Source organism: Myxocyprinus asiaticus, chromosome 25 (assembly GCF_019703515.2).
Source record: "Myxocyprinus asiaticus isolate MX2 ecotype Aquarium Trade chromosome 25, UBuf_Myxa_2, whole genome shotgun sequence".
In the NCBI taxonomy this organism is placed as follows: Eukaryota; Metazoa; Chordata; class Actinopteri; order Cypriniformes; family Catostomidae; genus Myxocyprinus; species Myxocyprinus asiaticus.
This window is the reverse complement of record NC_059368.1, coordinates 7902069-7927028: the sequence shown is the minus strand read 5'-3', so window position 1 is coordinate 7927028 and position 24960 is coordinate 7902069. Positions and strand designations below refer to the sequence as shown.

Below are 24960 nucleotides of genomic sequence, written 5' to 3'. Positions count from 1 at the left end.
TAATATAGCAATAAGTAGACACTTGACAATGACTACACAACAAAGCCACAGCATTGGCCAAAATAATGCATGGATTGATGACACACACACACACACACACACTAAGGGGAATTATGTAAATTACATATCTGACTACACTGAATTGCATATAGTTTGTTCTAACTGGGACACATTGTAACACAGCTAGTCACTTCTAATTAATTAAGAATTAAGACTATGCAAGATGCTAACAGACTGGAAATTAAAATGATACCAAGTTTGCCTCGTTTAAAAAAAAAAAGAAAAACTGTGAATTTTTACTTTTGCTACTTAAAAATTTACTTTTGGTTATATCTTTCAAGATTATTTGCATTTTTCTGAATTTTTTCTCTCTACACAGTGTTGATATGACAACAAGTTGATAAATGAAGTTCCGTCTTACAAGCGTGTGGAAAAGTTTAAACCGGTTTAAAACGTGTGTTACAACTAGCCCCGCGTTAGTTTGTCCCCCGCTCACCCCTACAGATGTACTCAAGGAATTTGCTAACTTTAAAGTCACGAGCCAGGACATTTGTTTTTTTAGCAAAACTCTTTATTAATACACGTTGCAATAAACCCAGCAAACTTTAGCAGATCTAGCTATTATTTTTCATCTCTAGTAACCATTTAGCCTATGTACAACCTGCTTTTTTGCAAATTAACTTAAGCACCCGACGATGTATGTCCGAAAGGGACAACATAGTGTTTCATTTTTAATCGCATAGTGTTTCATATGTGTTAAAAATAGGGCTGTAGATTTAACAGGTTAATTCAGTGCGATTATATAAAAAATAACGCGTTACAAAAAATAACGCAAGTAATCATGTCCCCGGACCGTGATAAGGAATATTCCTTCCATCTGAGCAATTCAAGCTTGGAGTACAACCTGTTTTCTCCAAGGGGCTGTAAGCGAAACTTCAGCTGTTTGGGCAATGCAGTTATAGAGAGAACAAACCCCACTCACCGACAGCAGACAAAACAAGATGGACACATCTTCAAACTTGTTTGGGCGTTCAAACACAGCTTGATGGAGCACAAATACGAATGCAGGGATCTCAAGACGTGTTTTTCTAAGCTTGAAACTGTTTAATTTGACACAGCGACCTAAAAACGGAACGTTTATGATGTGACGCAAACAAGATGCTCCAAAACTGTCTGACGCAGGTGTACATTGATGTGCCCTTAGAAAAGCCCACATAATAAATCTATCTCGGACTGATTGACAAATTCTATTGCAAAATGGATTTTGTGAACTGTAGGCCAATGATAGGCAGATGACATAAGTTCAGTAATATCGAAATTAACAAAATATTGCATACTAAAGCCACTTTTTGAATTGTCTTTTTGGTAGCACTTTACAATAAGGTTCTATTCATGAGCAAACAATTAACAATATATTGTTTACAGCATTTATTCTTTGTTAATAAAAGTTAATAAAAATACAATCGTTGATTGTAAGTTAATTTTAGTTCATAATGCACATACTAATGTTAACAAACACAACTTTTGATTTGAGAAATGTATTAGTATATGTTGAAATTAACATAAAGATTAATAAAAGCTGTAAAAGTATTGTTTATTGTTAGTTCATGTTAATGTTAACAAATAGTACCTTATTGTAAAGTGTTACCATCTTTTTAATGCTTTACTCGTGTGCCACAATGATGTAATGCATTTTAATGATCTATATTACTATTTTTTATAATATATATTTTATTTATAATGAATTAAATATAACTATTTATGAGTATTTAATCATTATTTATTGAATTATTGTTATTTGAGGGCCTAAGCAAATATTTATATATGTGATCAATTGCGATTAATTCGATTAATTAATCGGCATACCATGTAATTAATTCGATTAAACATTTTTATTGATTGACAGCCCTAGTTAAAAGCATACAATTTCTGATCTTTGAGAGTATCTAAAGCTGAGACAAAAGTTAGTGAGACTTTTTTAGTTTACTATATAAATGACACCTCATAGATGCATTCAAATTTGTATTATAAAGTGTATTATATTCCGATATTTCATCAAAGTATGGCCCCATATCCACAGAGGTCTGGGCTAAGCCACGAATGTCCACTGACCCTAGCACAACCCCTGGGACCAATTGGAGAACAATTGGAGATTTTGCCCATTTTGATACTGTAATGCTCAACCAAGAGCTCAGATTTAGCAAAAAAAAAAAAAAAAAAAAAAGGTACAACAGTGTTGCAACTTATAGTTCTTTACAAAGAATCTGTAACATAAGAGGTACATTTTAAATTACATTTGAAAATGAAATTAAAAATAAAAAAATGTATTTACTCAAAAGGCAGAGAATATAACTAGCAACTGTAAGAGGCTTAAGGCAACTGCAGTTTTTGAACCACACACACACTGACTGTCTGTTTATACATTTGGAGAATAAAAAATGAAAAGAAATCCAAGTGGTATGAAAATGAGCAAAAAGTAAAGATGGCAAGCTTTCCCAAATAAAACATGTAATACATTAAAAATAACGAGGGAAACATAAAACTGAATTATTTCGAACATATCAAAACTGCATCTCAAGTCTAAAGCCTTAGAGCCAAATTAAAGTTAAAGGTGCACTCAGAAAATTCTAATCCAATACACTTTTTGTCAAATTCTGCAAATATCTCCTCACAGTCTGCTAGATGTCCGTTTTGTGGGTGGGCTGAAAAAAACAAATCTAGTATTTGTACACAGCCCTGGCTCTGTAAATGGGACAAAAACAAAGTGGATCAGACCGATCCACACAACACTACTCCAGCCAATCAGCAACAGGTGGTGGTTCTTGCGCGTGCACAGGATGGGGGGTGGGGGCAGAGCGAGAGAGAGAGAAATTCATTAGAAGAGCGACGGCAAATCTGGCTGATGCGAACTTTCTAAACTCCAAGGAGGACAAATGACTGAGAAACAGGATTCAAAAATGCAATCCGAGGTATTTTCTGTGTTTACAACAACAATCCATAATTAAAGTTCCCTTATGAAAACATGGAAATAACCATATTTAAAGCTGAGGTATGCAAGGGCGTAGATTTGGCTTGAACATTGAGGGGGTTGCAGTGTAAAATATTTAGCATTTACATGTTTGATCATGGTATAAATATTGGGGGTGTGGGGTTGTACTTGCTCGTTTTGATTATTGGGGGGGGTTACCTCCCCCATCCCCCGTGGCATTTCTGCACCAACAAAGGGAATTGCAAAACTAAACAATTTTTTCAAACCAATGTTTTCTGAATACGCCCGTCTGCCATTGGTCAAATAAAGGGATAGTTCCACCCCTAACCCATGCCATTGGTTGAGTAACATTACATTTTCTGAGAAAATTAACCTATGAATGGCTTACCTATAGTTGTTTCTGCATATTAAACTGGGATAGGTTAAGGTATTTTAACACAGAAAAAGTTACATTCTTCAGCTTAAAGTGGAAACTAAAACATACTTAAACTGATCCAGTCGACTGTCACACAAATAATTTTAGAGAGCAACTGGGTACATATTCTTCAGACTGACCTCACAGTGAAATCGGAAACACTAGGTTGAATTTTCTTTAGATAAAATTAAACCTGTAGTTCCCGAAATGCAAAACACTGCCCCCCAGTGGCCAAAGCGGTAAATGTTGTTGGCCATATGGGCATGAGAGAGCTCCATTTTCCTAATGTCCATGGAGGGGCACCATAAGGGAGTTGTTTACAGCACAGGCTGTAACTTTGAAGAGGAATGCACATTTTATAAACTGTACCCCCAACCTAAAATACAAAAGCAAGAGCAGTGCTGGTATGCTTTTCTTCTTGGACCTCAAAAGGAGTAAATGACAGCTGACAGAAGCAATGAATAAGTCTCAGGATGTAATCGGTGGCCCAGATGTTCATAACACGTTCTGTCTGCACTGACCTACATGTGTGAAACACTTCAAAAGTTGCGTTTTATGACATGGTGAGGTGTTTAATAAGAAAAGGCAGAATTTATGACAACCCCATCCTTCAGCTTTGATGTTCCAATTAAAAATCACATCTACTCAGATGGGTACGAAGCTACAAGTATGAATTAAGATTAAAACAGATGAGTTTATAAAACAGAAAGCTAATGATCTAGGGCACCAAACAGCTTGGTTCTTGATGCAGATTTCTCACATCTTTTGACCAATGAAATTCCATGACCTTCCCAGTCAAATGTGATTAGAAGGATTTGTAATAACAAAAGATTAAGGGATAGCATTATAGGTCTGGGTATCGATACAGAATTCCTGATTCAATTTGGTTCTGATTGTCAAGCTCTCAATTCAGTTAGATTCGGATTAACTTGGGTAGGCCTATATTTCAGTTAAAATGTCCATTTCGCTAACATATGAAAGCAATTTGACGATTCTCAGGACTAATTTCAATGCAGTGGTGGCTCACTGGTTAAGGCACTGGATTACTGAACAGAAGGTTGGGGGTTCAAGCCCCAGCACCACCAAGATGCCACTGTTGGGCCCTTGACCCTATCTGTTCCAGGGGTGCTGTATCATGGTTGACCCTGCACTCTGACCCCAGCTTAGCTGGGATATGTGGGGGAAGAAAAAAAAAAAAAAAGAATTCACTGTATAAGCAAAAAATTTATGTATAATGTGACAAAAATAAAAGCTTCTACAAAATAGTCTATTAAGAGTAAATATTGTTTAAAGTTATCAAGTAGCCTAATTATTCAAGACAAGAGTCAGAAATAAAGAATAAAGCAAATTGCAAGCAATAGAACAAAAAACCACATTAAAGCTGAAGTGTGCAACTTTTTCCAGTGTTAAATATTTTTTCCTATCCCAGCTTAACATGCAGAGACAACTGAAAGTAAGCCATGTGTAGGTTAATTTTCTTAAACTAAACACCATCTCTGTGGTTCTATAAAAATGCTTTTTCCTTCCAGCCCAACACATCATCATCGACTCAGCAAATGGCGCGAGTTTGGGGCGGGATGGTTGCATATTCGGAAAGCTGTTTGAAAACATTTTATCTTTCCAATTCCGTTCGGTGAGGCAGACATTACACACTTCAGCATTAAGAAAATAGTTCTTGAAGCTTATAACAGCAATAAATAGCCTTTCAGGTAGTCAAGAGAGCATTCCGTAAATTAAAATAATTTATGAAATGTAACAAAACCACTTAAGATTAGTGGTCGCTGTATAATAAAAGATTGATACTTAAAGATGCAGTATGTAACAATTTTTCATGTAATATTCGCCTTTTTTTTTTTTTTTTTTTTTTGCCAATGTGTGAACGGCTTGAAATGCAACTGAAAAAAAATGAGCCCTTCCTGGACTTCCTAGGTTGCCTATTAAAGCCTGTAGACTGATTTTCATGCAAAGGGAGTGGGTCGGTTTTGCTGGGAAAATCCAAAGGATGTGACGTTTATGTGTGCTCGCGAGAGCCTTGCCTCATACAGTAATAGCTTCTCTTCCGCTATTCAACAGCGACAACAAACTGCAACAGCAGGTTATCTTAGAGATGGAATCCAGCAAACGTACGGCTCCCAGCACAACACCGACTCCTTCACAAACTCTGAGTAAGCCAAAAAAAAAAAAACACACAAAAAAAACATTTATCTACTGAATCCTGTCTGGCTATGTGGGAACGTGATCGTGGTCGAGCGAAAACTAGAGTGAACATCGGCAGGGCATTTGATTCCTGGAGGGACCTTCGTTCAGTTTTGGGGATCAAAACCGACCCTGAATTGGCGTTCTTCTTATAGGACAGGTAAACTTACGTAACTGCAAAGCATGTGAAATATAGTGCCATAAGGATTGATCTGTGTAATTATAACTAGATCTTGCCTGCTAACGCTGACGAATTGCAAGCTACCTTGCTTCTTAACTTTCAAATAATTTCAACAATCTTCTCTTTATACTAAAAGTCAGGTATACAGGATAAATTTAAGCAAATACGCTGGTTTCTTGATCATAGTACAACATATGACATACAAAACATACAACAGTGCAACATAACAGTGCAGTGCAACAGTAAACTGTCTGGTGTACTTTGGTAGTATGTAGCTGTATGTGTGTATCAGTATGCTATGTTAGCTGATCAGTAGTTTTAGTTTAGTTGTAATAAAACAATCATAACTGTGTAATTTAAATTATGCTACCTCATCTGTCAGCATGATGCCGGTGAATCACATTCAGTCTCTTTGTACATTACATCATTGTTTTGGCCGATGCTCGCTCGCATCCCTATGGAGTGTGTGCACGAACGTGAGCACGAGCAACGGGTAGCTGGCTACAGGTCACTTAACGGCCACAGGCGTCATTAATAACAAGAGTTTCTGAATCTTACATACTGCACCTTTAAAGCTACTAATGTTATTCGGCCAAAGGCCGAGAGTTGATTTCTCGTTGTTTGATTAATAGGTCTATGTTGAACTTACACTACAAGTCTGCTATTTTGATATAAATCTACTTTTTTGTCCCACTGCTGACATTCACTTTAGACATATGATTGTGCTTACATTACAGGAATATTCCATGTTCAAAACAAATTAAGCTTAATCAACAGCATTTGTGCCATAATGTTGATTAACACAACAATGAACAATTTAACAATTATGACATAACCCTCCTTTAATTCAATAAATAAATAAATAAAATCTGGGTTACAGTGAGGCACTTACAATGGAAGTGAATTGGGCCAATCCATAAACATTAAAATATTGTTTCAGTATAGCCACAAGACGTAAACAATATGCATGTTAACATGATTTTAGTGTGATAAAATATCTTACTAACCTTTTCTGCGTAAAGCTAAATCAGATTTTATAAACTTCGGTGCATTGGCGACATAACACCATAAACCCTAAAATGGCAGTAAAACAAGGTGACGAGGAGGAGGGCGTGGCCAGGCCATAACAATGAATGCCCGGCGCTGAATCAGCCCAATCAGCTGGGAGAGGGATAGAGAGGAGCCGGGGACGCCAGTTCAAGAGAGAGAGACGCACGCAGCAGTGTTCGTGTGTGTGCGCTTGTGTTATGCTGGAAAGCAGTTTTATGTTGTGTTTTGTTCATCTGTGTCATTAAAAAGTTAAAGTTGACTGCTCAGCCAGTTCCCGCTGCCTCCTTGTCCATCGTGTGAACCCGTTACAAACAACAATTTAAATAATCCACAAATTTTATTAGAATTAATGTGCTTTTATAAAATTATGCCTTTAAACCCTCCGAAAACGTTGCATACAACCAAGCTTAGACTCAAACTTCTTTGGGTTTCAGTAACATTTATTGTACATTCACACTGGACACTGCTACACAACCCTGCCAAAGGTGATTTGTAAATTACATATTCAAGATTTCTTTAAGGAGTTTTGTTATGAGCAAAACGGTGTAAAGCCTAAAAAAGGATTTTCAACCATTTATGGGCTTCACGGAATATTAACAAGAAACGTTTTTGATCCATAGAGCTATTGATTGAGGAAAAAAAAAAAACATTCTTTAAACATGTTATAACAAAATAAGAATGGAACAATATTTACTGATGACCAATAAAAAAAAATTAAAAAAAACATAATTAGCACCATGAGCTAACTCAAACAGCAAGAGCTTTTGGGGAACAATGTGGAGCAATCAATGTATGCTCTTAGAATTACAGACTTCAGGGTTTAATGCTGATTAATGTCATTTGTGGCACACAAGCGCACATTCAGACAACGCAATTACAAATAAACACACAAAACCACACATATCCAATTCCAGCTCAGTTGCAAAGCCTTGATGGGAGCATAATGTTGGAATAAGACAGATTCCGCATGCAGGATATTGTCGAATGGAAAATTCTTGTCCGTTTGCACTGCAAGCTGTCTAAAAGCGTTTTTATTCGGAAAGTTAATTTTGAAAGTTCTGTAATGTACATCCTCTCCGAACACTCGCAGCGCAAGCTGTAGAGTCACGCTATGCAAGATGCACAATTGTAGACCACACCGTAGAGTTCAGTGCACAGGCGTGGGCATGCCTTACCTATTCGAATGAGTCTGTCAGCGCCAGGGATGTGTCCAGAGCTATTGTAAAAGCAAACATTTACAGTAAATTTACACCACATAGCTAACATTCTTCAGGCTAAATGGAGATCCTCTCTGTGACCGGCCGGCGTGTAGGCATAATGTAGGGCAGCGTCTGTGTCCTTCAAGTGACCAAAGCACCGCTCCATGTGCAGTTACAGGCTCACACACATACAATCATACAAGTACAATCACACATATACACACAGAGAGACGCTTGGCAGGCCTAGACAGAGAGAAGCAGAGTTGATCCAGGCGGATTGCAGGCGCTCCAGTGCTTGTACTGTAAACATGAAGAGAGGGATGAAAATCCCTTCTCTCTCTTTCAATTCCTTCTGTACTCTCTGTGGACAGTTCCTCACTTTCCCAACCGCTGCTCACACGATGCATATAACTGAAGTGCACCAAACAGGTCGTCGTAAGAGACGTCCATGTGGGACGGCAATGAACTGCAAGAGAGAATAAATAGTTGGGAAACAAAAGATCAAATAACAGCTCACAAACGTAAACACAGTCCAGATTAAACAGTCAATAGTTTCGAAGATTATAAATGTTTCAAGATGTATGGAGGGGAAACCGAATTTAGGATCAAGTTTGATAAATATATAAATAATGTAGCACAACAGCACAAGGACACACTGCCATCTAGTGGAATTCCAGAGAAACACTTAACACTTAAAACACTTAAGGCTGTACACAATGCATATTCTCTTCATGATTTTTGCTAGCCTGATTTACAGTTCTGTTAATGAGCCTCTGCAATGCTTATATTAAATAAATGCTTTACGCTGATGGTCACATGGTATAAAAAGTGATAGCAGTTTCCTGTGCACTGTTACAGCATATGAAAAAGTTTATTGAAATAAGTGAGGCAGCACAAACAGGTTTAGCCGTTAATCGGTTAATCTGTGTTGATAATCTCACAACAGGCTTCAAGTGTACTCTACAGGCAAAATGCCAGCATATGCACTGATGCATGTTCATACAGAACAAGAAAAATAGATATGCACTATAGAAATCTCAGATTTTTCCAGGCCTGAATATCACAATTTTAAATTTCCCTGATATTTCAGTTTTTTCATGACCATGGGAACCCTGATAGTACAACCACGTCCAAAAAACCATGGCATTTCCAAGGTACATGTCAAAAAATACAAGGTAATACCATGATACTGTCTGGTAAGTTTTTGTTAGTGAAGGTGCGCAGCAAGACTACAAATGTTTTAAAGAATGCAAATAAGTGCAGAAACACATACACTTTGTAATCCAAGGCCTGGCCTGTATTCTGTACACACTCTGAAGAGATAAAAAGTTTGTGCTTGCTCAAAAGCATCCACATATAAACATACTCACATAATCTCTGTTAGTCTGATGTGCCAGGGCAAAAAGCCAAGTGTACTTTCCACAGGGCCGAATTTCAGCACCAGGTCTGGATCAGGTATGTTCTTTGTCTCTGAATGGGGAGAGAGGAGAAAAAAAAAAAAAGCAAGCATGAGTGGAAAGGAAAAACAGCTCTTTAAGCCTAAGAGTAAAGGCTGAAGGATTTAGAAGGACGAGTCTATGATACTGAGATGATTACATGTTTTTTTTTTTTTAGAAAGAGGCACTAACTTCGAGGAACTGAGACCATAGAAACAGCTGTTCTAGTGTTCTGAACTTACAGTATACACAGGGTGCTGGCACACAGATCTGAATCCCAGCACAAAACATTTGAAGCAAAATCTGAATAATTTTTCTGAGTCACCTAGCTGTAATCATACAGGAGAGATAATGCAAAAATTCTTATTTGCAATGATCAATATTACACAAGTTGATAGCATATTTGAAAGGGTCATTAAGGGGCTTCTAAGCTTGCTGGATGGTAATCTAAGCAATAGATATAAAAGAAAGATTAGCACTCAGTTGCTTCATGAAGAACAGCACATTATTTTTTTTTGCAGTGTTTAACAGTGAAAGGAGACAGATTTCATAAACGTGTTTCCCTGCTGTTGAAAGTTTTGTCAAAACACACATGCCATTTTCACACTAGATGTTTTGCTGTAGACTTGGGTTCCATTTTGCATTGAATCTAAGTTTGTTTGCTTAGCATGAAAGAAACGGGGGTCTCGGATTCAGACACAATATAAAAATTAACACTACTGAATATGTATACATATTTTTTCGGCTGATTCAGAAAGCCTCTACTGATGTGTGATTTGAATTGCTCTTCTGACACTTTTATATGACAGGAATGGCCATTTAGTCGCTATAATTAATTGCTAGTTTGTGCTGATGGTCGGTCAGCAGACTAGCATGCTGTCAGCTCACCTCTGAGTAATGAGTCAAGCACAGTGACATTGATGTCTTTGGATGTCCTCTCTTTCCGCTCGACGGCCTTACAGAGCTGTTGTGCTGCCTGGACAATACTGAGCTGTCCATCGTCTGGAGATAAGACCTTTACCACTGACTGACAAGATAACACTGCAAACAGAACAAAGAAACATGACATTAGGGTATATTCAAGTGTGGAAAAAAAAAACCTTAAAGACCTTAAATACTTACAGTATTCCATTTTGAATAGATATTATGTTACATTCAGGCTGCATCGCGGATAGGACAAGGCACAGGTATCACACACAGAATATATTCAGTATGGTGAATGTAGGTGGCAATCCAAAACAGTAAATCTAATCATTAAGAATGTAAAAAGTAATGAGTTTGCAGGTTAGTGATTTTATTGAATCACCTAGCTGTTATCGTACAGGAGAAATAATGCAAATATTCCAATATTACAAAAGTTGCTGGCAACTGAAACAATGTTTATTATGTCATTCTATAATCTTCTATAGCCTAAGCTGTATTCAAGCTGTCAAACCAAAAAAAGAAATTACCTACAATGTATTTTCTAGTATAGGCTGAAGTCAACAATCATTTACTATGTTTCCATCCAAAGGTTTTTTTGCTACAAAATGTGTAGCGCATCATAAAGTTTACCGATGTAGCTGATGGAAACGAAACTTATCGCTAAAATTTCACAAGTGTTGACATAATATTTTTCCGTTTAACTCTAGCACATAAACTCAGTCGATACTTCAAATGTTGTGAAAAAACGGATTGGAAACCCTTTGTCTAGAAAATAGGCATTAATGCAAAAATATATTGTCACATGACAGAATTTACCCAAATTGTTAGCCTGTGTTAATCATGACGACAAGGTATACACGATCTACACTTTTTTCAAGACTATAGACTATCAGAACTATTTGTCCAATGCTGAGTTCACTTTCAGAAAACGAGCTTTTGAACATTTTAAAACTTTTAAATATTTTAAATCTAACCCTCTTTACCTCGGATCACATTTGCTGAGCTTCATGTAAATTGCATTATGACGCTAAAATTAATTTTAGATGATAATCGAGTTCAGTTAGTCGTTAAAAGTTGCTGGACAAATATACGGGACATAATGCAGTTGTGATGGCAATGCTTTAGATTAGATGATTGTTCAAAATAGTCTATTGAATATCAGTAATGTATCATATTGTAAACCCTGATTATACACCGCATCAATTTTTCTTTAATAGCGGTGCACACAGCATATACACATCGATTGATGGTCCTTATACCAAGACCGAAAGTTTTCCGCACTACTTGGTGCAGGTTGCCAGCTTGAACAGGGTCATGACGATTCGCTTTCGGGTCGGAACCAGTGGCAACCTGCGACAGGCGCAACATCGGAACTAATTTTACAGTCCTATCAGAAGGGCAACTGCTCCCATTTGATGCCAGTTCCTCCTCTTCTGACTGCATTTATTTGTGAAATTAAAATGACAGTAAGCTGGCTAATATTAATGAAATGTTTTAATACTCTCCCAATTTTACCAAAACCTCGATTGGGAAAGAATTAGGGACATCTGGGAGGCGAAAGCGATATACACACATTTATGAATGGAAACGGCTTAAGGGCAGATTTTTTTTGCGATAAACCAAATGTGAAAAAGTGTTCAAGCATGACATCACACAAACCATTTTTATCTATAAAAGGCCATTTGGATGGAAACAAATGCACATTTTATTTTTTTAATGCATTTTCACTTTGTCGATAACAAAACAGAGCGAAAAGTGGATGGAAACTAGGTTACTGTCACTTGAAGATTTGGGTCAAATTTAATGTAATGTAAGGGAGAACTGCGTGAGTGTAAGAGAAATCTGAGTTTGGAGCAGCCTCCGAATGTTGTAACAGGGAGAGTTGTCAGTCAGACGCAGAGCGTCGGTGGCAGTGTGCGATCTTAATAGAAACAATGCTTTCAAATTTTAGGATGCTATGTGTAGTCTGCCAGACACATCCAGTGTGCAAACCTCATTAGATTCATAGGTACTAATATGAGACTTTGATGGGATCAAGGTAAATTGAGCAATCATATCACACCTTGTGAACAAGCCAATGCAACGCTGGAAAGCTATTTTAATCTCAAAGACTGCAATGACCAATTATTTTTCCTGTGTGGGATAAAATGAGTCCATGTGCTCCAGACATATCCAGCTTTGGTGTTCATACATGTGAACAGGTTCGTGTCCAGCCTCCAAATTCCATTTCCACTTCTTTTCCAAATGGACCCTATTCTATTTCCAGGTTTGGAATGCAAAATAAGTTAGGGCAGATGTTGTGGCAAGGGTGTTTATGCATTGGTGTCCTAGGCAACCACCTAGTTCGTTTTTTTTTTTTTTTTTGGGGTGGAATAATAGGGTTCAAAAGAGTGACAGTGAAAGATCTATTAGCATAACATAAATATATATAAATAAATACAAATTTCCAACATTATTTTGAATGTCCATGTACTAAAATAAAATATCTGATGCCATGAGCGTAACGTCCTTTACTATTACTATTATTTTGAATGGCCATGGAAAATGAAGCAATGTGATAAATTTACCTGGTCGCAAAAAGTAGTCTGTTAATTTACCTGATGAACTTTCACATTTGCTGACCCTTTATGCTTCGCAGAGCTAATGTGTGCTTCTAAATCACTTGCACCTTTATTAGCAACTGACACATTAGTGCCAGCTGTACATGTCATACATTCTGGTTCCCACGGATCTCGACCTGGACGAAATGTAAATTTGCACATTCGTTTGGGCATTGTTTGACTCAGCTGTCATTTGCTGCTGCTGTCAAGCAACTGTTTGATGCCGAACACAACAGCGCTCTGCGCGTTCGTGGAAAGATTGACAGGCAGGAATTTGGCCAATAGTTGCTGCAAGCCTCTTATAATCGACCAATTGGTGTGCGAGAAGGCAGGACTTACTTAGAGGCGTTAAGCGATGCCATTTTGGTGCCACGTAAAAAAAATTAACAAATCTACCATATCAAGAATAAAGTCCTAATATTTTGAGAATAAAGTAAAAATTTCGAGAATAAAGTCATAACATTATGAGAGCTCTCTGTTCATGAATGAGGCATGCATTAGTACAGGAGTTAGCACACCTGTGGGCGCCTGTCAAGGGAGGCACGAGATACAAGCTTGCACTCAAGAAGCGAAAAATAATTTTAACTGCTGTGAACTATATAGATCCATTTCAAGACATTGTGCAGATTCACTAAACAGTAGAAAAACTGCCTCTTATTCATTAACCACCCGCAATCTATTTTAGCAGGCGCAATCAGCACTGAAATTGTGCTGCGTCTTGACTATTTAAAAGGCATTGTCATTCCTTTTGGCGCAAACATGCTCCTTTCTGTGTAAATTAGGCTCATTGTATATTGCGCTTCATTCACAAAAAAAGCCTTGGGCTATTACCACAAATAAAAGTAGGCAGTAAAATGAATTTTATTTAAAAGAAATGTTTGTGAACATTTTCAACTCATATCAGCAGTAATTCATCAAAAACTGATCAAATGATAGAGAAGAGCATTATAGCTTGGCATATAGCCTATCCAGATGCACTGTGTAGACAAGCACACTTTTTCGGAACATTTAAGAGATGATTTAGGTGTCTAGATCACAGTGGACACGTACAGTCCAGACAGAGTGGTCTGTAGCGTGTTAATAAATAGTGCATTTACCGGGCACAATTCATTCATAGTGAATGTGGTAAGCCCTTAGTTATAGTATTGTTTTTAGAGCAAAAACCAACAAAAAAGCAGACCATGTCTGGGTTTCCCAATAACGTTGCAACTTATGCGTTTACGATCATCTTAACTAAGGTAACGGCTGTTTCCCAAACCAGCACGCAGATCACTCATTAAAGTATATTTAAGTGTTATGGGAGCTGTCCGGTCCAAAGGTGCTTGTATGTAAATGTGTCCAGGAGTTTGTATTCTCAAGATGAAAACAATGTGGAAATACTGACAAACATGGGATTTGTTTGTAACCTTGCCAAAGCGCCAAAATGTATTAACTATTACAGAATTTAATTATAGAAACAATGATGACTTTAGTAAGACAGGGTTTCAAATAGTTCTCAACTTCACAGAAATTAATGAAAGTGACGCAAAAAATGCATGTAACGAATGCACGCGATGAAGGCTCTCACATAGCCTAAAGTTTTGTTTCTTTGGCTGGGACCTGCAAAGATGCACAAAGAACAGGATTAAAATGACGGACATCAGTACTGAATTTTAGACCCATGTAAATATGAATGATCATCTGGTTACAGTTCTAGCCACTGTGCACCTGTAGCCTTCCTCTGAATAAATTCAATAACTGCAAAAATGTGTGCTTGACTACACAGCGCATCTGGATATATGCCAAGCTATAACGCTGTCCTTCTTCATGAGTGTTTGATGAATTACTGCTGATATGATGGGTTGAAAATGTTCACAAACATCTCTGAAATAAAATTAACTTTTACTACTTTTCAATACTTTTAATGGTGGTAAAATCTAAATTGCGGCAGGCAATTTTTGTGAATGAAGCGCAATCTACAATGAGCCTAATTTACATAGAAATGAGGCATGTTTATGCCTTGTTTGATGTTACTTTCCTCACAATTTATTCTCAAAATATTGTTTTATTCTTGTAATTTTGACTTTATTTTTAAAATATTACGACTTTACTCTCGTAATGCTACAACTTTTTGACTTCATTCTCAAAATATTATGACTTTATTCTCGAAATCTTACGCTCTAAAAAAAAAGCTGGGTTATTTTTTTTCTACCCAAACGCTGGGTTGAGCCTTTTGGGTCATTTAATTGGGTTATTTTCCCAGTGTTGGGTAGTTGTTGGGTAGTTTTGTGTAACCCAACCACTGGGTTAATGGCTGGGTCATTTTTACTGACAGTTGAATCAATACACCCCACCCCAATGCATCAGCCCAGTTCCTTGGGTCAAATCAACTCAGCGAGTCAGCGCTGAGTTACTTGATGCGCACGTGGGCTGTTTGAATTCGCCTCAGGTGGAGGCAGCGGTTTTCAGCACGGACAGATTATTGAATTTTTGGAGAAACAAGGTTCGTATCAATATATTTATATATAAAACCATTACTGTACATTAAAAATGCAACAATGTGCGAAAACAGGCCAGCTTACATGACATTAAATGTTAAATGTACTGCTAGCTTAATTAGCTTTGATTTACTTTAAGCTGAAGGTACATGCCACACGATTGATGTCATGTAAACGCGCATTTCTTGCTTTTTCAGATGATTAAAATAAGATTTTTGTCCATGCACAACATACACCACTTAAGCAGCTCTCGCAATACATTTCTGAACACTTTCTTGTGTCCATGTAAACAGTCAAAGTTGCCCATCCCCCACCTCAAGTCTTACTGCGGTGCTGAGTCAAAACAACCCAGTTGCTGAGTTATCTGTCGCGGGCATTTTGGATTATCTTCAGGAGGGACAGCACTTCATAAGCAGATATACTGGAGCATTTTTTTCTGGTGAAATAAAGGTTTGTATCTGTCTTTTTATTTATCAATCGTTACCATTTTGTGAAATGTGCCGTTCTGAATCTAAAACGTCACTTACTACACGACTGATTTAGGTCAAACTGAAGACTTAAGTAGGATTTAATGTAGTTGACAGACACAGATCATATCGACATGCTTTTATCATATTTTGAAGTTGAATTAATGTGCTGGCTAGAATTAATTATGTCATTAAGTCAACACATAAGGAGATATGGTCTAATAATACATCATAAATACAAATAACTGTTTGATGTAATGGAGCTCTGTGTTTTTATGTTCCAGGTGGCCTGATTATACATGAATGAATTGCTTTGTACAGGAGAAGTTAATTGAATGGCAGCTTCCTGAACTTAAATAAATAAAATTGTGTTTGTTTTGAATGCTTTAGCACTGTTTATAAATGAAATCTGTGATTTAGTTTTATTCTAAGCTCTTGAATCTTTGAGATAAAATGTAATTATTATTGCACATGTACTTAAAAATGTTATTAATAAAAGAATAAAGGAGATACCATGTTGACATATTTTTTTATAATGTGGCATATTTGTGGGCCTGGGTAGGTCAGTGGTACAGATGCCCCCGGGAGTTCGCTAGTTCGAATCCCAGGGTGTGCTGAGTGACTCCAGCCAGGTCTCCTAAGCAATCAAATTGGCCCGGTTGCTAGGGAGTCACATGGGGTAACCTCCTCGTGATCGCTATAATGTGGTTCGTTCTCGGTGGGGGAGGTGGTGAGTTGAGCGTGGTTGCCGCGGTGGATGGCGTGAAGCCTCCACACGCGCTATGTCTCCGTGGCAACACTCTCAACAAGCCACGTGATAAGATGCGCTGGTTGACGATCTCAGATGCGGAAGCAACTGGGAATCGTCCTCCGCCACCTGAACTGAGGCGAATCACTACGCGACCACGAGGACTTAAAAGCACATTCGGAATTGGACATTCCAAATTGGGAGAAAAAGGGAAAAAAAGGTAGATTTGACATTTTGAAAGGATAAAAATAACCCTGAAAATATTAACCCATTTATTTCTAGAAAATTAACCCAGTGTTTTTGTAAAAATGAAACCATCCTATGGGTTGAAAAACAACCCATTTGCTGTGTTAAAATGAACAACCCAACTACCTGGGTTGAATTAGCCTAAAATGTGTTCTGTCCCATAGTTAAACATTTTTTAGAGTGTAGATTTAGTTTTTTTTATGTGGCACTAAAACACAGTCGTAAAATACCCAAAATATCATAAAACAAAAAAATAAATAAAAATGGTTTGCATTGGTTTTAAAATGTCTGTCTGTCATTGCACCAATAGTGATGGTCACATGTAGTCTAAACATCAACAACTATAAATATTACAGAAAGTCAAAATCTGTTAATAGAGCTAAACTAGCTCTAGCTATTATCAAGAGTAAATATCAGTAATCAGAATCAAATTAAATGCCTTTCAGTCATACCTTGGCTCACTGGGGTTATGATAATGTTTCCAGCCGTACAGTCTACACGTTCATAAATAGTAATAATCCTGAGTAAACGCAATTACTGATGTACAAATTTATGAGGAGTTTTTTTTAATTCCGTTAACAAAGATGAAATGTAAAAACATGCATCATGAGGATAATTAAACAATTCTACTTAAAACATAATGCTGACAGAAACATGATGAGAAATAAAGAACACTGAAAGATATTACCAATGCACTAACAATATTTTAGAAGAAAAATCTTGTTTGAATAAAACAAACGATCCAGTCATAGTTTTTTGAGGATTTCCCCATCTGAGTTGCAAATGCTCAGCAATATTCTCTGCAACCTGTTGCTTGACCATGACAGTAGTTGACTTGAAAGAGAAAATTCAATGTAGAAGTGGACAGTTTAAACTAATGTCTGCTAAACTGCTATAAACTGAAGCGCTTAGTGGGTTAATCACCTTTTTTTCAAATGCATCCTTTATATAATATGACATCATTCAGCTATATCAACAACATAAAATATTACCACTTAAATCTGCACAGACAATGAAGCAAATGCACAACTGAGCTTGTACTAAATTGCATGTATCTGCACAGACAATAAAGCTAATGCACAGCTGCACTTGAACAAGTTGGGCACTATGTGTAACTCGTGTTGTGAATAGGCCAGTGTCTAGCATGAAGAATCGACAACACAGTAACAAAGCATCTAATACTCATATGCTATTATTTCATTACTTTATTTCAGGTTTTCGCAAGATCTTCCAAGTCGATGCCTTTGCATCTTTTGCACATCTCCGCTGGCGGCAGTCCACCACTGCAGTGGGGCGGTTGTCATGGTGCTCCTAGCAGCCCTAGCAAGTACACATTACCTAAAAGGGTGCAATTGTTGACATTAGTGTGAACTGTCCGATTCTACGGAGAGTTTTCTCTTACAAGTCAACTACTGCCATGGCGGAGCAACAGTTTGAAGTGAATAGTTTTAAGCAAGTAAGGTAAAGTCATTTATAGCAACTTACCTGAATAATAACACAGTTTAACCTCGTGCAACCCTGCGTCCACATGTGTGGACGTTGTATTTTGGCTTCACTATATGCAACGCATAATTTAAATGAATTAAACCAGACTGAATACTGTTTGCAAGACTCTTTCACTGTCATTTAAGGATTAAACTTCTGGAGCACCGTGTCACGTGACATAACAGCATGAAGTTGATCTCCAGGAAGTGCTGCTACTGGCGCAACGCCAACAAAAGTGCCTCTAGTAAGAAACCTTTTGAAGTTCTTTGATTGAAACCTGTTTGGTTGTAAAGAGTAGCGTCTCATTTGATATGCAGCTTTAAAAAATCCATTCAAGTCCACATATGTTGAAATTAGGACCACGTTCCCTCAAAGGTTGAAAAAACCATGTTAGTTATTTTGAATATTTTTCAACATCAACACATCTGTGGGTCACTTCAATTCATTATAATATACATTTTGATATTGTTTTATTTTGTTATCACTGTTCCATTTATTAACATTAGTAAATACATTCCTATATATTTACTATACATCACATTGAGAATAAATGTATTCATGAAAAAGCTGAAAAAAGTTGCTTTCAGAGGCTTTATATGGAGTTAGGATGGAAAATAAGGTGCATTTTTAACAGTTCTGAGACCAGTGCAGACAGACAGCACTCTGGAGGTTAAGTCATTCACTAAATAGGGAGCAAGGAAGCAAGGGGACATCCTATAGCTTTCTATGCAGCTAAGTGCATTCACTCCTAAAATCTGACCAAAAGTCCCATTTCAGGCTGCAGATGATGTTTGGACTACTCAACATGTTTGACAGACATGGAACAATGATAATCAGTACATAGATTCACAATTTTATAATGCAAAATTTTTTTTAACATGGTTTGCAGTGATTTGATGAAGCTGGCCATTACTTTTAATAAGAATTATTAATTCAGCTTTAGAGAAAATCAGCTGTAATGTAAATGTCTCAAAAACATGAATAACCAACACTCCTGGAGACAAACTATTTGATGAAAACAAATCTGACTTTCTATAGCTTGGTATTACTTAAAAGTTCACAACTTAGTCCAGCTGTTAGGAAAATTATTTGCTCTAGAAATTTATTTATTATTTTTTTTATTTATTTATTTTTTGCTTGTTTGTTAGGTCCTACTAGTTACAAATCAAAAGGGAAATGGAAAATGCACAGAGCAGTCACACGGGGGTCTCAGGAGGTTAAAGACGCATACTTTTAAAGCTAACTCTATATCGCCCCTCGAGTACTGAGGTTTGTTACCGCAACAGTAACAAAACAACGCATGTTATGCATGTTCAACCGGGCCACGCATTGTCAACATGTTGGCCAAGCGCATGTATCAGTGTACGCAAAAGTCTGCATCAAGTATGTTTCTGGCCTACATGCTGCAACTGGTGTATAGCGGTATAATGGGAGGCCACGGCTTATTTTATTGCAGCATTTCCTTTTGCTTCAAACAGTTCAAAAAGTTTCCTTTTTTTTGGGTTGGGGGCGGGATTTTCCCCACTTTTCTCCCCAATTTGGCATACCTAATTCCCAATGCGCTCTAAGTCCTCATGGTGGCGTAGTGACTCGCCTCAATCCGGGTGGCGGAGGACGGATCTCAGTTGCCTCCGTGTCTGAGATGATCAATCCGTGCATCTTATCACGTGGCTTGTCGAGTGCGTTACCACGGAGACCCGGCATGTGTGGAGGCTCACGCTATTCTCAGCGGCATCAACGCACGACTCACCACGTGCCCCACCGAGAGCGAGAACCACATTATAGCGACCACGAGGAGGTTACCCCATGTTACTCTACCCTCCCTAGCAACCAGGCCAATTGGTTGCTTAGGAGATCTGGCTGGAGTCACTCAGCCAGGCATGCCCAATTCCCAATTTGAACTTGCAACTCCAGGTGTGGTAGTTAGCATCTTTACTTGCTGAGCTACACAGGCCCCCCCAACAATTTCCTTTTTTTTTTTTGGTGATCCAATCATACAGTATGTGGTCAGTGCTAAATACAGATCTAAATGGTGTCTAAAATCGGAACACAAACACCACATACGAATGTAGTCAAAAACTCATGCGACCACATCACATTTGAGGTGTAAATGCTAATCCGTCCTGTATGCGTCCCGGACAGCAGTGAAGCACCACCCATCACCTGTCAATCAACCACTGCACTAAAACAAGAGTTTAAACTTTGCGGGTTCCAAGCGGCTTTAAAAGGAACAGTCCAATTGGAATATTTAAAAAGGAGACACGAGAACTTCATGGACCTTCTTTAGTGTCTTATATCAACACAGATGAGAAGCACGAACATCTGAAGCTCATGTAAATACAGGTAATCCACTAAAACAATTGATAATTCTGCTCGAAATTTTCCATTTGTGTTTAGATTAAATTTCAGCAGCATCTGGGCGAAAGAGCGTGCAGGTCTCATTCGCACTTTTTTTGTCTTTTATGACTTTTTGTGGTTCATTATCACGCAGTAACACACTGACAAAGTTATTGATGTACTGTATGTCATCATGAAACCAGAGACTCTCCCCTCCAAATCCAACACAAATGGTCACAGGAGATACATTTAAGTGACCAACTGTAAACAGTGATGTGTCTCACCTGACTAACCACATGTGAACGGATCACCCGAGATGCATCTTAATACCAGGTGTAAACGGGGCCTCCGTGCCGCTTTGGTTTAGGTTCCATAAGGAGTATTCAACAGCTGACTTGCTCAAGGCATATTTGGAAAAACAGAACATTTCCTAACCAGAGAAGCTGGCAGCAACTAATCTTTTCCAGACTGCAGAACTATGCAATGAAACAAGCTTCCATGTTTATCCACAGAGTCGGTAGAGAATCTTATCCAAAGACATGAAAAGAGACAAAAGGTCATAACAACTAGGCCTAGCAACTATGATCCATTACCAAGATCATAAAGAGACAAAACCTGCAGTCATGAAATATTCTGATCCAACCTGTTTGTATAGACTCTTCCCACTCTGGGCGTTTCAAACAAAGAGCAACTGAATTTTTTTTTTCCAGGTATGAAGCACCTCACCTTGATGCTCTTGTTTGTCTATACCATTCTTCAAGAACTCTACTGTGTATTTGGAGCTGTCCATTCCCAGTAGCTCCTGCTGTTGTCTTAGGATCTCCTCCATGAGCCTGGAGTTATTCCTCCTGAACACACCTGGAAAACAAGATGACAATGAAGAAAAACGTCTAATAATATCCCACACCCTCTAAAGACAAGTTTCAGAGTAAACACTTTGTTCTTCATTCACCAACTTGGGGAAACTGTAAAAAAAAAAAAAAAAAAAAACAAGAAAAAGAAAAATGGACTCACTGAACTTCATCTGAATATAGCAAAAGTTAAACTAAAAATGTTGTTAGCAAGCTCACACTCCCAGATGACAAATTTAGACTGTAAATATCTAAGGCTAAATAAGGAACACGTCATATGAGTCTATGAAATGTATTTTAATCTCCATTTAACGTTGGAGGGATATTCATGGAAGTGATTCTCAATTGAATTACTTACATGGTGGCCAAAACATCAATTGAAAACAGAAGTTCACTTTCTAGCCAAAAAATAAGGCCAAACCGTTAACTTCGATTTGAGAATATAATGTGGTTTAGTTCTGCATGAATCTGAATCTCTATGCAAGTGTCCACACCTTGACAACTACAAAACATCTGTCAAAGGTTATAGCCTATACAATATCCACTCCTCCCTCTACTTCCATTGAGAAATATGTTGGGCTGAAACAGACTGTTTTGAAATAGGACAGACACATCCTCCCATCCACTTTTATAATAAAAGGAGAAATTAGCTTTAATGTTCACTGCCATTTTGAGAATTTGAGTATTACAGTACCACGCTGAGGATTAAAACAAGCTTGTTACTGCAAATAATTGGGTTATTTTGCCCTGATTCTCAGCTCACAAAATAATAACATATATTTTGATAAAGCAGTTAGTTATTCATGAGCTTCACCACAAAATCAGTTGATTTTGCTACATAATAATACATGTTAGACAAGCCACACAAACCATGTAGGCAAAGGTGAAACATTTTTAAGGTATTGACGTTCTGATAAAGATGTGACCACAAACCACATAATAAAAAGTGTAATTTCAACTTTGTACTTTGATCAAGAGTGTTTAAGAAACAGCAGGTGACTGTCTGGAATTCACTTCCCTATCCATGATTCATTCATATGAATTCAATGCACAAGAATTCCGATTAGTCTTTACCTTGATTATCATACACACTGACATATGAGATGCCCACTGCCATGCACCACACCACCAGGTTGGCAATGTCAGTATAGTGGATCTCCTCTTCAGTGTTCAACAGCCCTACATGACGCGGCAGCTTCTCTAACGTCCTTCCATCAGCTGACCAGCGAACCCGACGGCTGATCCGTTTGCCCACGAGTGCAGTCTTTTTCTGATTATGAAACCCGAGGGCAAGGGGCAGTAATATCCCCACCAAAGTCCTTTTCCACCTCCAAATGTGGACTCGGAACCAAGTGAACAGCGCGCGCTGGAGATGAAGCAGCGCGTGTAAAAACCGCCACGCCACCTCATACAGTATGGCCATGGTTTACAGTCCTTAAACGCGTTCTTTATTAAATACTATCGGCGTTTGAAGTAAATTCCTCATGCTAAAGCCAGCCGTAGAGGTGTGAGCGATAATATATTGAAGAATGTGCCATTTTGGTCACTGCCAACACCGCAGCGTGCCGGCTGCCATTTCTTCATCCTGCCAACCTATACACTTTGAACCCGCTGCTGTGTGACATGGAGCTCTCTGATTGGACGGCTGACAGATCGCGCTTAATGTGTCGCTCTAAGCGCTGGTCAGGGATCAGTTATGACGTAGATCGCGTCCTAGTAATACATAGGAAAAGAACGACTGAGGACTGGTCTCATATCATAGTTAGCTCTACACTGACCTCGTCTTACGTGAGATGGTAAAATGTGATTGGCTGCCGTACCGGCAACTGTAAAATGAGAACATGAAATATCTGTAAGTTTAATAAATTAATGAACCTTAATGTATTTTTTGTATTTTAAATATACATTTTCAGATTTTCAAGTTATATGTAAATATTGTTTTATTGGACATTTGTAAACCAGTTTGATAAGAGGATTATAAAGACTTACTGAGCACAGCCATTAGTGGACTTATATGTACCAGCATTGTGAAAATAAAATAAAATAAAATAAAATAAAATAAAAATATTTATAACTAGATAAAATAGAATAGAAATCATGTACATTGTTTGGACTCTAAAATATATTATATTCCTATGAGAAGTCAGTTTACACTTACAAATAGTACCATGGTATTACCATGTTGTTGTTGTTTTAATAATGGTTTTATCATCTGATACCATCACTGTACTTTGGTATGTAACAGTAATTTTTTGTAAGGGGAATTTGGTGACCCTTAAAGGGTTAGTTCACCCAAAAATGAAAATTCTCTCATAATGTACTCACCCTCATGCCATCCCCAGATGTGTATGACTTTCTTTCTTCTGCTGAACACAAATGAAGATATTTAGAAGAGTACTTCAGCTCTGTAGGTACATAAAATGCAAGTGAATGGGTGCCAATTTTTGAAGCTAATCCGTTCAACTTCAGTGGATTAATTAATGTCTTCTGAAGCAAAACACTAGGTGTGTGTGTAAGAAATGGATCAATATTTAAAACTTTTTTAACAAAAAATTCACTAGGATAGAGGTCAAGCGTGTTGGCAAGCTCACGCGAGAACTGAAGCATGAAATACAAAAAAAAAAAAAACGGAAGCGCAGTGTTGTTTACAACAGTGGAGCATAGATAATCATAGATAGATGCCTCATTTGGCTGTTTTGAATACGTCAGCTGCAGCGCCATCTTGGAACGGTGAACAAGGAGAGCTGTTTGAATTGGTTTGAATGCAAGTGAGTGAGTGGAGGAGATGCCTCCGACCGAGCTCCTTGCGCAGACCGCTACATAAATTCCTTTTGTGTCGAAAAAGTACCTCGGTTCATAGAAACAAAGTCAAGGATATCATTATTGTCCCCGAGGGGCAATTTGTCGTACAGTCAGCAGTAAACACAAAATCTTCAAACAAACATTAATAAATGGACAATAGATACAACATAAACAAAAAAATCACACTGAATTACTTAAAAAGCCAGTGGCAGCTGGAACAAATGAGCTCTTAAGTCTATTTGTCCTACACGTTTTCAGATTATATCTGCATCCAGACGGAAGCAACTTAAACTCCTTGGACAGGGGGTGGCTAGAATCACCCAAAATTGACTGGGCCTTGTACAGATGAGTTAAGTCATTCAAAGTCGTGAGTGCAATTTTGCTGCGCACTTTAACGATACACTGCAATCTATTTCTATTTTTAATGTTAAGTGACCCGTACCAGCTGACAAAAGAAAACGTAAGGACAGATTCAATAAAACAGGAATAAAACATTTTCATAAAAGTATAATCAACATTAAAACTTTGAAGCTTACGATAAAAGTACATACGTTGAT

The 24960-nt window shown here is 37.8% G+C and overlaps 1 protein-coding gene across 1 annotated transcript; it reads right to left on the bottom strand.

The window, feature by feature from the left end:
• Nucleotides 1–7466: 7466 nt before the first annotated feature.
• Nucleotides 7467–23203, bottom strand: LOC127416070 (dehydrodolichyl diphosphate synthase complex subunit nus1-like). Its single transcript, XM_051655189.1, has 5 exons — nucleotides 22676–23203; nucleotides 21477–21608; nucleotides 10355–10507; nucleotides 9401–9500; nucleotides 7467–8496 (listed from the first exon to the last, which is right to left on the bottom strand). Exons 1-5 carry the CDS (start codon nucleotides 23022–23024, stop codon nucleotides 8406–8408), a joined length of 825 nt encoding a protein of 274 aa, XP_051511149.1. The 5' UTR covers nucleotides 23025–23203; the 3' UTR covers nucleotides 7467–8405.
• Between the last annotated feature and the right edge of the window lie 1757 nt (nucleotides 23204–24960).

Excerpts from the sequence above, each read along its gene's own strand:
- LOC127416070 (XM_051655189.1), bottom strand. The coding sequence starts at position 23,024 with ATGGCCATACTGTATGAGGTGGCGTGGCGGTTTTTACACGCGCTGCTT. Across the intron at positions 9,501-10,354 it reads GCTTGACTCATTACTCAGAG|AGACAAAGAACATACCTGAT; the intron begins GTGAGCTGACAG and ends CTCCCCATTCAG. Across the intron at positions 8,497-9,400 it reads ATCAGACTAACAGAGATTAT|TTCATTGCCGTCCCACATGG; the intron begins GTGAGTATGTTT and ends TCTCTCTTGCAG.